Genomic DNA, 14,905 nt, shown 5'->3' on the forward strand with positions numbered 1-14,905 from the left:
ATTGTGAAATGTTGTAAATTATCTCATTCAGTATGTTGTTGATTTGACAATTAATACTTGTAATAAACAATTAAAGATTATCATCATAAGATTACGTGAAGTTGTTTTTAGCTCACTGTTCGGAAGGAACTGTGAGCTTTAGCTATCACTTGGCGTCCTCTGTCGTCCGTCTGGTGTTAACTATTTCAAACATCTTCTCCTCTGAAAATACTGAACCAATTCCAACCACATTTAAGCTGAATGATTCTTAGGGTGTCTAGAATAAAGTGTGTGGTTTATTTTCTGTTTCCTCAAAAAACATAGCCGACATGGCTATCAATAGAACATAGGGGTAAAGTGCGGTTTTTGGCTTATATCTCAAAAACCAAAGCATTAAGAGCAAATCGGACATGGGATAAAAGTGTTCATTAGGTCAAATTCCATCAGCCCTGAAATTTTCAGATGAATCTAACAATCCATTGTTGAGTTGCTACCATTAAATTGGCAATTGTAAGGAAATTTTGCATTTTTTGGTGATCATCTTCAATATTATTAATGATAAAGATAAACTGTAAACAGCAAAGTAAGATCCTCAAATAAGTTTATATAACCGAAACTGTCAATTAACCCCTGAAGAAGTTATTGCCCTTTAAAGATAATTTTACACAATTTGTTTATCATGTTTTCCAACTCTAAAAAATCTTCTCCTTTGAAACTACTGAAACAATTCCTACCAAAGTTAAGTTGAAGGATATGATTTTTGCTGTTTTTGTAATCTTGAATTGCTTAAGATATGCATACCTGCCAAAATTTCAAAATGCCCATGGGGGTTTTACGTGCATAGTCCTACAAAACCTTTAAACAAAAGATAAGGGTGAAAAAATCAAGATGATCGATTCAGGCTCTTGAGAGCCTCTTGTTTATATTGACTCTACATCTCCACATATAATCCAGCTGTCGTCATGAATATGCATGAAATATTTGCCACTGGACGTTAAGCAACCAACAATCAATCAATCAATATAATCCAGCTGTCCAATAGCACAGATACAATGTACTAGTAAACTGAGTTTCATTAGTTTGGTGGCCTACATTCTAATTAAAGGAGGGCTTTGTCCCCTTTTCATGAACTGACTGTTCAAGAGCCTCATGGGTAATCAAGGTTTTCCAAAACCCCCATTCTACTTATCAGTCTACCACATCACCATTGAAATTGTAAAAGGATAGTTCAACACTAATAAACAGATAAAATTTTCAAAGACAGGAATATCAGATGATGATATAAAAGTACCATAAACAATGAACTAAAGAAAATGATTTTTATTTAATTTAATTTCCATATTGAATCTGTGTTAATGTTGCGACAAACAGAATAACATCATTACTACAATGAAATATTTCTGATTGTTAACTGACAATATACATGATGATGCAGTAATTTGTCTACATTTACACTGCAAAACAGTGAGAATGTTTAATCACAAGAATCTGTTAAGCTGTCTATGACATAAGCTCTGGTCTTCATTAAGCACTTTTTGTCTTTTCATAAACCAAATTTTCCTGAGAACATGAATGATTTGTCCATAAATTGGTCTACAGGAGTCCTTTCTGATGAACATGGTTTTATTATTTATACAATTAGAAGTCATGAGTACTTTTCAGTCAACTCCTTCTAGATCATCATCACTGTCTATCACTTCAGGTTCTCTATATCTGTTTCTATGTTAAGGGTATGTTCTAAATATATTGTTTTTCATTCCAAATTTCATCATTCAAAAAATTTACCTGGAATTATATACAGCAAGGAACAGACGTAATGAGTCGTTTCAAATTTTTTGATTTCTAATTTTTTTACTGAAAATTTAAGCACCTGAGAAGAACACTGCAGCATCACATTTTTTTTTTAATATTGGCAATGATCACATGATCCAATCAGGTCAATTAGGTAGTATACTGATTTTCAAACTTGTCAAAGACATTGAAAATATATACCTATGATTTCATAGAAGTTTCATAAAATTCTAGCTAGAATTTAACATGCAACCACTAAGAAAGTAATTTTCAATATATATCTTATCTTTCCAAGGGACATAACACCTTTAAAATTAATGAATATCAACTGGTGTTTCAAATTTGTCCAAAACTTTGCTGATATAAACCTATTATATAAGTTTTATTAAAATCTGGCAAGAACTTGACATGTGAAAGCACAAACAAAACTGGTCGAATAGAACAAAGGGACAGACTGAGAGGCAGACCCTTTGGGTTACTTTGTCTTCCTCAATGTGTTGGGTGATGGAGAGGCAGACCCTTGGTGTTACTTTGTCTTCCTCAATGTGTTGGGTGATGGAGAGGCAGACTCTTGGTGTTACTTTGTCTTCCTCAATGTGTTGGGTGATGGAGAGGCAGACCCTTGGTGTTACTTTGTCTTCCTCAATGTGTTGGGTGATGGAGAGGCAGACCCTTGGTGTTACTTTGTCTTCCTCAATGTGTTGGGTGATGGAGAGGCAGACCCTTGGTGTTACTTTGTCTTCCTCAATGTGTTGGGTGATGGAGAGGCAGACCCTTGGTGTTACTTTGTCTTCCTCAATGTGTTGTGTGATGGAGAGGCAGACCCTTGGTGTTACTTTGTCTTCCTCAATGTGTTGGGTGATGGAGAGGCAGACCCTTGGTGTTACTTTGTCTTCATCAATGTGTTGTGTGATGGAGAGGCAGACCCTTGGTGTTACTTTGTCTTCCTCAATGTGTTGTGTGATGGAGGGGCAGACCCTTGGTGTTACTTTGTCTTCATCAATGTGTTGTGTGATGGAGAGGCAGACCCTTGGTGTTACTTTGTCTTCCTCAATGTGTTGTGTGATGGAGAGGCAGACCCTTGTTGTTACTTTGTCTTCCTCAATGTGTTGTGTGATGGAGAGGCAGACCCTTAGTGTTACTGTGTCTTCCTCAATGTGTTGTGTGATTGAGAGGCAGACCCTTGGTGTTACTTTGTCTTCCTCAATGTGTTGTGTGATGGAGAGGCAGACCCTTGGTGTTACTTTGTCTTCCTCAATGTGTTGGGTGATGGAGAGGCAGACCCTTGGTGTTACTTTGTCTTCCTCAATGTGTTGGGTGACGGAGAGGCAGACCCTTGGTGTTACTTTGTCTTCCTCAATGTGTTGTGTGACGGAGAGACAGACCCCTTGTGTTACTTTGTCTTCCTCAATGTGTTGTGTGATGGAGAGGCAGACCCCTGGTGTTACTTTGTCTTCCTCAATGTGGTGTGTGATGGAGAGGCAGACCCTTGCTGTTACTTTGTCTTCCTCAATGTGTTGTGTGACGGAGAGGCAGACCCCTGGTGTTACTTTGTCTTTCTCAATGTGTTGTGTGATGGAGAGGCAGACCCCTGGTGTTACTTTGTCTTCCTCAATGTGGTGTGTGATGGAGAGGCAGACCCTTGCTGTTACTTTGTCTTCCTCAATGTGTTGTGTATTGGAGCGGCAGACCCTTGCTGTTACTTTGTCTTCCTCAATGTGTTGTGTGATGGAGAGGCAGACCCTTGGTGTTACTTTGTCTTCCTCAATGTGTTGTGTGATGGAGAGGCAGACCCCTGGTGTTACTTTGTCTTCCTCAATGTGGTGTGTGATGGAAGAAAACAACACATCAACATTAATAGTTTTGAAACTTCAAACAAAATGATGATAATGAAAAACTCATGTTCATTTTAAAGTATGCAATTAAACAAAATTTAAAAGAATCTTACTTGTTGCAATGTCAGCTTAAAACAATACATTTAAAACTCTTCAGTACGGTATCCATTATTATAGAAAAAATATACATATTAATAAATTCAATTTTTCTGAAAGGATACACTATGTTTCTTCCTTCTGGATTAAAGGTCTCCAATTTAATGTTTAGCTTTTCAGCTAGTTTTTCTGCTGCATATATTGCCTGTGATTCCTGCAATGTAAGAAATATAGGTACACATGTTCTTACATTACTTGTCATTTTGGTCTTTTGTGGATAGTTGTCGCATTGGCAATCATACCACATCTTCTTTTTATATACATGTACTATGTTTTACTGACTTTCTAAAGCTTTAATATCTTGTTTTCCTTTTCTTTTTTTTTAAATTATATTGTGACAAATTCTTTACCTTGAAAATTTTCAGCCTTTAGTGTAAATTAAACAGAGTGCACATGCTGAAATGTCTCGCCTTCTTTACTAATCATTGATATTATGTTGCTAGTCCGAAATATTAAGCTTTATTACAAATATCACATAAACTGAACATTCACCAAAAAAAACGAAACATTGATCAATGAACCATAAAAATGAGGTCAACGTCAGATGAACCATGCCAGGCAGACATGTACAGCTAACAATTCTTCAATACAACAAATATAGTTGACTTATTGCTTATAAATTAAGAAAAACAGACCAAAACACAACTTAACACTAAGCAATGGACCGTGAAAATGAGGTCAAGGTCAAATAAAACCTGCATAACAGACATATAGATAATAAAATATTTATATACACCAAATATAGTTGACCTAATGCATAAAGTATTAGAAAATAGACCAAAACGAAAAAACTTAACTTTGACCACTGAACCATAAAAATGAGGTCAAGGTCAGATGACACCTGTCAGCTAGACATATACACCTTACAATCATTCCATACAACAAATATAGACGACCTACTGCATATAGTATAAGAAAAACAGACCAAAACACAAAAACTTAACTATAACCACTGAACAATAAAACTGAGGTCAAGGTCAGATGACACCTGCCAGTTGGACATGTACACCTTACAGTCCTTCCATACACCGAATTTATTAGACCTATTACTTATAGTATCTGAGATATGGACTTTACTACCAAAACTTAACCTTGTTCACTGATCCATGAAATGAGGTTGAGGTCAAGTGAAAACTGTCTGACGGGCATGAGAACATGGCGAGTGAGCACATACCAAATATAGTTATCCAATTACTAATAATAAGAGAGAATTATTACAAAAATTCTTAACAATTTTTTCAAGTAGTCACTGAACCATGAAAATATAAAGGTCAAGGACATTGGACATGTGACTGACGGAAAGTTTGTAAAATGAGGCATCTATATACAAAGTATGAAGCATCCAGGTCTTCTACCTTCTAAAATATAATATTGCTTTTAAGAAGTAAGCTAAAGCCGCCACCACCGTAGCCGCCGCTGCCAGATCACTATCCCTTTGTGGAGCTTTCTGCAACAAAAGTTGCAGGCTCAACAAAAATGAACCAGATGCTCCGCAGGGCGCAGCTTTATACGACAGCAGAGGTTGAACCCTGAACAGTTGGGGCAAGTATGGACACAACATTCAAGCTGAATCCAGCTCTAAACTTGGATTGTGATTAAATAGTTGACACAGCATAGGTTTCTGACACAGAATGGATGTGTTCTAATGAACTTTAAATTTTTGTTTTCTCTTTGAGCAATTCACTATGCTGTTGAATATTAATCCTCTCAAACAAATGTTTGAAGAAATATTGACCCCCCCCCCCCAACCAAACCCAAACCCAATTTTTTTCACATCCCCCTTTCCCTTATTCCAAAACTGATCTCAATTCAAATTTCTAAATGGAGTTTGCAACAATAACTACTCATTTAAATACATCATAAAATAATAAGATGTAAAAAAGTGCTTGTTATCACTGAATGGTAAAGATTGTTTTAATTTATCAGTTGGTAGTTAAAGGTTACAATACACCATTAGATTTTATGGGCGCAGCCATATTATGAGCATAACATGGTATTCAGAATTAAGAGTATGGCGAATCCTGATTGGTCGATATGTTCGCCCGTTATTTTTTTATTATAAGAGACTTCGTGCACTCTGCTTTATACAAAAGGCAAAATAAAAATTATTCCGTAGCCCTAAAGGCACTGAGATGACTTTTCAACGCTACGACAAGACACGTATTTTTAAGGGTAAAATTGATAGGCATGGGAGATAAGTACAAAATACGCTAAGAAAAGCAACGCGAACCTATTTTTTTTGGACCAAAAAATACTGTCCTAATAACTTTTCTTTGATTCTAGCAAGGTTTCGTTAAGAAAATCAACTTTCTAAAGTCTGTATCTCGAAAAAGGCTACCATTGTCGCCTATGGGGAAATTAATTGTTTATTTTAACCTATACAGCATCGACATTTCTTTATCATAGTGCTCAAAAAGTGTCAAAAACAGTCATTTTACTTGACATTTGATGTGAAACCGTATTTTTTGGTGACAAATGAAATATTGATTATCTAGTTTTTAAGCTATAGTCTGTTTCATATTGGTATTGCGTTTTACCTTAGAAACAAGGGTGGGCTCGACTTTTGACTTACTGTGGAACGAATATGTCATTTTCTGAAGTTCTGCTGATTTGTTCGAAAAGAGCAAGTACACGTCTAGAGTTTGTGAATATAAATCGATTTTTAAACATAACAATCTCGACCCAAGTGCTGTTATCGAGATTACCAAATTCAGCGAAAATGTACGGAAATGATCTCCTTCGAACATTGAAATGTTCACACGAATAACAAACTAAAAGAATAAAAAAAGCACGCCATTTTGTAGTTAACAAACAGTTATCGATGTCAAAACACAAATATTAACACATATTCTATATTTTGAAATGTTATAGTCTGTTTCAAAAATGTACTTTTATACGAAAATGGTTTCATTTAAAACTGTTATTCAAAATTCACCGTAGTAGTAATATATTGGATTGGTTTTGTTATCAATATAATCAGTACTTAATGATATATAAAGAATCATCGGAGAAAGTGGGCATAATCTTCAGTCCTTTTTTAACAGAACCGCATTTACTCAAAAAAACAGATTTTTTTTCTTCACATTTTTCGACTGGGGTCACCTCCGATAAAAAATTGTGAAAATTCAGAGAGTAAAGCCAGAACGGTTTGAAGATGATTTATTTGTGGCATATATATTTGTGCATCTAACGCACTATGAATTGCACGATACAAGAAAGTATTAAATACCGTATAGGTTACAATACACCATTAGATTTTATGGGCGCAGCCATTTTATGAGCATAACATGGTATTCAGAATTAAGAGTATGGCGAATCCTGATTGGTCGATATGTTCGCCCGTTATTTTTTTATTATAAGAGACTTCGTGCACTCTGCTTTATACAAAAGGCAAAATAAAAATTATTCCGTAGCCCTAAAGGCACTGAGATGACTTTTCAACGCTACGACAAGACACGTATTTTTAAGGGTAAAATTGATAGGCATGGGAGATAAGTACAAAATACGCTAAGAAAAGCAACGCGAACCTATTTTTTTTGGACCAAAAAATACTGTCCTAATAACTTTTCTTTGATTCTAGCAAGGTTTCGTTAAGAAAATCAACTTTCTAAAGTCTGTATCTCGAAAAAGGCTACCATTGTCGCCTATGGGGAAATTAATTGTTTATTTTAACCTATAAGTGAATATACATTGTATATTGTATATAACAAAGATTTAAGTTGATTCTAAACAAAGAAAGATAACTTCAATTAAAAAAAATTCTTGCTATTGCACAATATTGTGCAATTAGATATTTCTTGCTATTGCGCAATACTGTGCAATTGAAAAGACTTGCAATATTGTGCAATTAAATATTTCTTGCTTACTATTCTGGACAAAGAAAGATAACTCTAATTAAAAAAAAAACTGCTATTGCACAATATTGTGCAATTAGATATTTCTTGCTATTGCGCAATACTGTGCAATTGAAAAAACTTGCTATTGCACAATACTGTGCAATTGAAGATTTCTTGCTATTGCGCAATACCATGCAATGGTAAATTTAATGCTATTGCACAATACTAACTTATTTGAGATCCTGATTTGGACCAACTTGAAAACTGGGCCCATAATCAAAAATCTAAGTACATGTTTGGATTCAGAATATCAAAGAACCCAAAGAATTCAATTATTGTTAAAATCAAACTAAGTTTAATTTTGGACCCTTTGGACTTTAATGTAGACCAATTTGAAAACAGGACCAAAAAATAAGAATCTACATACACAGTTAGATTTTGCATATCAAAGAACCCCATTTATTCAATTTTTGATGAAATTAAACAAAGTTCGATTTTGGAAGCCGATTTGGACCAACTTGAAAACTGGACCAATAATAAAAAATCTAAGTACATTTTTAGATTCAACATACCAAAGTACCCCAAGGATTCAATTTTTGTCAAAATCAAACTAAGTTTAATTTTGGACCCTTTGGACCTTAATGTAGACCAATTTGAAAATGGGACCAAAAATTAAGAATCTTCATACACAGTTAGATTTTGTATATCAAAGAACCCCATTTATTCAATTTTTGATGAAATTAAACAAAGTTTAATTTTGGACCCTTTGGGCCCCTTATTCCTAAACTGTTAGGACCAAAACTCCCAAAATCAATACCAACCTTCCTTATATGGTCATAAACCTTGTGTTTAAATTTCATAGATTTCTATTTACTTATACTAAAGTTATGGTGCGAAAACCAAGAAAAATGCTTATTTGGACCCTTTTTTGGCCCCTAATTCCTACACTATTAGAACCAAAACTCTCGAAATCAATCCTAACCTTCCTTTTGTGGTTATAAACCTTGTGTCAAAATTTCATAGATTTCTATTCACTTTTACCAAAGTAACTGTAAGAAAAACAAGAAAATGCTTATTTGGGCCCTTTTTGGACCCTAATTCCTAAAATATTGGGATAAAAACTCCCAAAATCAATCCCAACCTTTCTTTTGTGGTCATATACCTTGTGTTAAAATTTCATAGATTTCTATTCACTTTTACTTAAGTTAGAGTGCGAAAACAAAAAGTATTCGGACGACGACGCAGACAAAGACGCCAATGTGATAGCAATATACGACGAAAATATTTCAAATTTTGCGGTCGTATAAAAAAAATTTGTTTATTTATCTAGATTGATCCTTGACAATTGTGATGCTGAAAATTAGATGTAAAACAACCAACTCAAAGAAAAAACTGCTTTGCAGTCATGATCAGTTTATTTTAGAATTAAATTGGAATGATGTCCATGGGACAGAATGATGCCCCAGCTTGCATTTAAAGTTTTATAGGGATATTACTCAGGAACTATAAAAGTGACTCTACCCAAATTTGTACTTGATCTGAGTTTTGTGGTGATAAGCATTGTTTCAAAACCACTGGTATTAAAGAGATAATCGTAACTGGAATCACAACTATCCCAATTTGGCAACGGCAGATATAGGTAAAACCTTTAACAGTCATACATTGCCTGTACACCGTTATGATTCAAATACATGTTTTATGTAATGGTATAGAGAAACCTTGCAGCTGAGTAACGTTTGACAAAACATGCTACATTTGAGAATAAAGGGCTACACTTTAGCGCATGATACACCCGTTGCTCTTTTAACATTTATAAAAATGGAAAGGGAGCTCATACTAATAGACATAAACAATTTATCAAAGTTGCATAAAATTTTGTGAAAGTGTTAGTTATTGTCCCAAAATTGGAAAATCCCCCCTTTTTTAAGCATAAAAATTCATAACACGGAAATGTAAAATCTGAAATTTATAAAAATTAAAAGGGAGCTTACATCAATAGATATAAACAATTCACCGAAGTTTCATGGACATTGGTGAAAGCCTTTTTGAGTTATTGTCCGAAGTGTTAAAAATCCCCCTTTTTTTATGAATAAAGCCCCATAAATCCAAAACTTTAAATCTGAAATTTATAAAAATTGAAAGGGAGCTTACATCAATAGATATAAACAATTCACCAAAGTTTCATGGACATTGGTGAAAGCCCATTTTGAGTTATTGTCCAAAGTGTTGAAAATCCCCCCTTTTTTATGAACAAAGCCCCATAAATCCAAAACTTAAAATCTGAAATTAAAAAAAAACAAAAAGGAGCTTACTTTAATAGATATAAACAATTCACTTAAGTTTCATGGAAATTGGTGAAAGTGTTTTTGAGTTATTGTCCGAAGTGTGGACAACGGCCGGACAGACGGCCGGCCGGACAACGGTATACCATAATACGCTCCGTCTAAAAGACGACGGGCGTATAAAAATGACTGTAAAGATTTTACCTATATCTGCCATCGCCATATTGGGATAGTCGTAATTCCAGTTATGATTATCTCTTTAATACCAGTGATAACATTTAGTTGAGGCAAATTTAAGTAAGAGAATGGAAATGAAAAATCCATCAATATTTCCATGTGTAAAGGGACATAAATTTAGAACAGTAAAAATAACACCACAAAAATTTGAAACTGGATCTGTGTTTTGAGGTAATAAGCCAGAGCCATGTGTAAAACTTGCATACCATTCAGTTGAGGCAAACTTTAGTTAGAGAATGGAAACCAATTTTGGGATGTACAGACGGATGGATGAACATACGTACAGATGGACGAGGGTAAAACTTAATACCCACTCGGCTATGTCAGGGGTATAAAAATAATCTTATTACATTCAATGTGCTTTTATAGATAAAACAATTTCAATGAGAACATTGAGAGTCAAATTTTAAGTGATATCGTCGCTGTTATGCAAAAACCTCGTATCTCAATTTTTTGCGGAAATCTTTTTATCGATTATTAAGAATTAAATATGTATGTTAAATTTGCATACATTGGAACATAAATATTTAATTCTAAATAATCGATAAAAAAAAATCAGTTTTTATTGCCTGGTGTAAAATTATGAAAACCTTAGATACGAGGTTTTTGCATAACAGCGACGATATGGTATAATTGCCAATGAGAAAATAATCCACCATTTGAGTTCAAATGAAGTGAATGTTACAAATTCTTTACTAAGTAGTAAGGTTTTATCACACAATATCTGGTTGTTTTGATAATTATTTTCAAATCACTTATGATCTTCTTTTATATATTAGAGGTATTATCTTAATCTTATTTCATATTTTTTAAAGAAAGATAACTCAGGAAAGTGGATTAAAAAGGCCTGTTTTATTAATTTGACAATAAGACAGAATGTATAATATCAAAGGGATTTTAATAACAGCATCATCTTCTACAGAAATCCACTTTGATTAATATAACTTTTTGTTTGTTGTTTAAGAGTTCCAGCAAGAAGCTTTAAGTTCTTGAAGAACAGTCAGATAATTTTGAGCCTATTCATGGGGTTTATAATTATGTAATTTCGTTGGCCATTTTTATAGTGATTCTTTAATTACCAGACCAAATATTTCATGATTATTTAATAATCTAGGACTGTATTTTTGATTATAATTATCTTGTTAAGAAAACTTATTAATGATTATATTATTATATTGGCAAAAAAATAGTGATTATGTGAATATTTGGACATCCCCATGACAGGCCTCATTTTTCAAATTTACTTACCTCTCTGTGCCTCACTTGTTCTTCTTGTAGTTTCATGGATTCTTGTAATGACATCTCCTGAGCTGCAGAATATTTATATTTAGGTGGACATACTGCAGATTCTTCCCATATAGAATCTACTTTCTTTTTCGTCTGTTTTGTTTTAGTCTCAGTTAACATGTTCTTACTATTAGGATTCCTCAGGTCAGGTGGTAAATCTTCGATTTTTGAAATCTTTAAATATCTGACAAAAAAAAAAATCATAAAAAACTGCTATTCAAATTCAAAAGATTAATCCTCGTAATCTTTTAGTAATAAAAGAAACTTAGAAAAAATGCCCCAAAAAGATATATTGTATAAGAGGTAAAATGTGATCTATGCAAAATTTTGATTTTGGTTTATATTAACTTTAAAAAATAGTCATTTTGGTGAGGTCAAAAAAATTGTTTAACATCAGAATATGAATTCTCATTGGAAAGTCATTACCTGTACATTTAATTCATTCTAAACCTGTTGGTAGCCTTTGGCTGTTGTCTTCTCTTTGGTCGGGTTGTTGTCTTTTTGACACATTCCCCATTTTGATTCTCAATTTTAAAACAGTCTGTAATCAGTGGTCATACTTTAGTTCAATATATTATATAAACTTGGTGGAACAAATTGCTATTCATATTTTTAAGGTTGTCCCTCAGCATTTAATTTTTTGCAGCCTCTTGAGAATCTAACTATAATTTCATCTTTCATAAATGAATGGAAACTTTTCTATTTGTTTTATGTACATTTTTAGAACTTAATAAAAAATTTCCTTTTTTCTATTTTTTGGTGTATTCTTTCTATCACACTCAGTTATACACTGAATGACTATGTGTTTACCTATTTAATTTAAGTGTATCACGTTTTCTATTTCTATGTGTTCTTTCTATCACACTCAGTATATGTTCTTCAGCAGGAGGTGTCTCATGTCTATCAGTGTCTGCTGAACTTATTTCCATTTTTTCTAAAGTTTCTCCTATATCATCTATCGTAACTTGGTCTCTTTCCACAAGAAAGTTTGATGTATTTCTTTCAAGTTCCATATATAAATCCTCTTCAGCATTACACAACACCGATTCTGATTCATTTTGAACCAATGCACTAAAATCTTTTTTTATGTCTTTGTTTTCTTTTGGTTCATCTCTGGACTGTTGAAGATTTTGTCTTTTGAATTTTGAAACTGGTTTATTTATCATTTGATCTGTAACTTCAGTAATCACTTTGGGTTTAACATTTTCTTTTGTTGAATGGGAGATAATTTGTTTACTTGTTGACTCCAGTAATTCAGTCTCTGTTCTTTCACTGATCATTCTGTGCAGTTTCTCAACAAATGGTTGCACTTTCGACCCTCCATCTGGCAACGTCTTTAGAAATTTTCTGAAATATTCAGAATTCAATCACATATTTAATAAGCTAAAATTATCTTAAACTTAAAAATTATTTTTAATATAAAACTTAGCAAATTTTACAATAAAATGTATCCCCAAAAATTTCACTTGACAAAGTAAAGTCAACAATTAGATCATCTTCAATTATACCTCTTCTCCCTGCTTTCATCTACATTTATTTACATAACTGTCGTTGTTTTGAAATTTATATATTTATACATGTCATGAAAGACATTGAACTCTACAAATTATAGATAATCAAAGCTACTCTTTGAGCACACAGAATTATTCAGATCAATTTAATGTGATCTTGATGAGTCCTCTGTTCTCACTCCTCAGTCAGAAAAATTTATATGGTACTCAGAGGGGAAAAAATTGTGCTTGAAACACCAAATCCAGTATTTTAATTGGTAGAATCCTGAGTGTGAGACAGAATATTTTATGACTGCAAGGCCATACAGGTTTGGAGTATGATTATTGTACTCAGACTAAAAAATTAACCAATATAAAAGCTGAATTTTATGTTTTGAGCATTTACTAAGGTCTCTTAAAGTTCTGACTAAAGTTAAATGACTGAAAAGCCAAAAACACAATATTTTTTACCATCTTGAGTCAAAATTCATTATCAACATACTGGTTGTCAAAGCATGGACCCACTGTTAGGAAACTTGTGAACCAAGACTCCATAGACTCATATTAGGTAGCAATACACAGTTAGAAGTTTAGTTTCGCATTATGGCTCCTGTGATTTTTTAAATATGAAAGTTTTTGTACAATAAAATTGATTTTTAGATAATTGAAGAATAATATAGCCTTCTTAGTGGGTTTATATGAACATTTAGATTGATTTTTACATGTTTTATAGGCCATTTCTATGATTGACAGTCCGTATTTTCCTATCCGTACCGTTCATAGGTCCATAAATTATTGTAGTGTTTATCAACAAAGATTTTGTGCTCGATCTTTTCAATTCAATTTTATGGAAAAAGGAGCAGGAAAGCATATGATTTTTTTTGGACCACTTGATAGATATAAACCTATGGATTCAGGAAAGGTACCACTGTAATTCATTGAAATTTTCCTTTAGACCAAATTTTGGAGACTTTTGTGACATGTTCACCCCCCTTTTTTTGCTATATTTTGTATCTAAGAAATGCAGATTGTTGCCATGGTTACACCCAAAAGGGATTATATTTCACCCTTATGACCATTAGAAATCAAATCTGTGGAAGATTTTCTTTCTACAAGTATATACATGCATTACACACATATAAAGCCTTCTTTGTTAGACAGGAGGGGAAAGAGGGTGTTTAAAAATTATGAGTGTCAATTTTAAGTTTTTTTCCTAACTGTGTATTGCTACCTTAGTTGAAACCCTCCTAAGGACAGGTTAACAGTGTTATAAAAAAATGCCAGAACACAGAGTACAACACAGAGTATTTACAGAGGATCAAAATCATTGTGATTACAAGCTTCCGGTAGAACGGAGACTCAGGACACACAATTAAAATTTTTATGTAATACAATCTGAGTTCTCATAAAATTCAGTCATGAGTATAAGAGAGAAAAAGTTCTAGCAGGTTATCACTGTATATCAAAAACTTTATAAACTTACACCTTCTTCAGCAGCTTTTCCTGCCTTTCCAACAATTCTTTTAACTCTGTGACAGATTTTGTAGACAAATAACCCCCTAGGTAATCCTGTGGTATGTGTTCCATTTCTAATGAATCTACAAATGTACAACAATTTAAAACCTATGCCCTCTCAGCACAAAAAAAACATAATGCCAATTTTACGTGACGGCGACTTTAGCCAAAGTAGAAAAAACACACACAGCAGGTCAAATATGTTTTATTTTTTAAATGGTTATTTTTGAGTGATTTGGTTATTTTGTTTTCCGTTTTTAACTTTTTGGTATTTCTATAAGTGATTTTGGTTATTTTATTTGTAAATCTAGGGCATTTTGTGGTAATTCTATAGACTGATTTTGTTACTACAAACTGCTCAATAATTTTGTTACAAACTGAATACACAGGTACCTAAACAGGTAAATAAAATGTTTCACAATTTGTTGCAAAAATGATCAATGTCAATTTTCTGTTTGTAATTTCTTTTTTTATACCTTGTGAGACTGAATTTAAAA

At 33.2% G+C, this 14,905-nt stretch overlaps 1 protein-coding gene across 1 annotated transcript; it reads right to left on the minus strand.

The window, feature by feature from the left end:
* Nucleotides 1-1,284: 1,284 nt before the first annotated feature.
* Nucleotides 1,285-14,900, minus strand: LOC134714810 (DNA-directed RNA polymerase II subunit GRINL1A-like). The gene is made up of 6 exons (XM_063576392.1): nt 14,885-14,900; nt 14,377-14,491; nt 12,214-12,750; nt 11,365-11,587; nt 3,827-3,915; nt 1,285-1,692 (listed from the first exon to the last, which is right to left on the minus strand). The coding sequence occupies exons 2-6, from the start codon at nt 14,478-14,480 to the stop codon at nt 1,638-1,640; spliced, it is 1,008 nt and encodes a 335-aa protein (XP_063432462.1). The 5' UTR covers nt 14,481-14,491; nt 14,885-14,900; the 3' UTR covers nt 1,285-1,637.
* Between the last annotated feature and the right edge of the window lie 5 nt (nt 14,901-14,905).

The sequence above is a fragment of the Mytilus trossulus genome, chromosome 4 (assembly GCF_036588685.1).
Source record: "Mytilus trossulus isolate FHL-02 chromosome 4, PNRI_Mtr1.1.1.hap1, whole genome shotgun sequence".
In the NCBI taxonomy this organism is placed as follows: Eukaryota; Metazoa; Mollusca; class Bivalvia; order Mytilida; family Mytilidae; genus Mytilus; species Mytilus trossulus.

Bases quoted from the DNA above. Each gene is read 5' to 3' on its own strand.
- LOC134714810 (XM_063576392.1), bottom strand. From the start codon at position 14,480: ATGGAACACATACCACAGGATTACCTAGGGGGTTATTTGTCTACAAAA. The intron at 11,588-12,213 runs GTAAACACATAG...TTTTTTTGTCAG, and splicing joins GATACACTTAAATTAAATAG to ATATTTAAAGATTTCAAAAA. The intron at 3,916-11,364 runs GTAAGTAAATTT...CTTACATTGCAG, and splicing joins AACAAGTGAGGCACAGAGAG to GAATCACAGGCAATATATGC.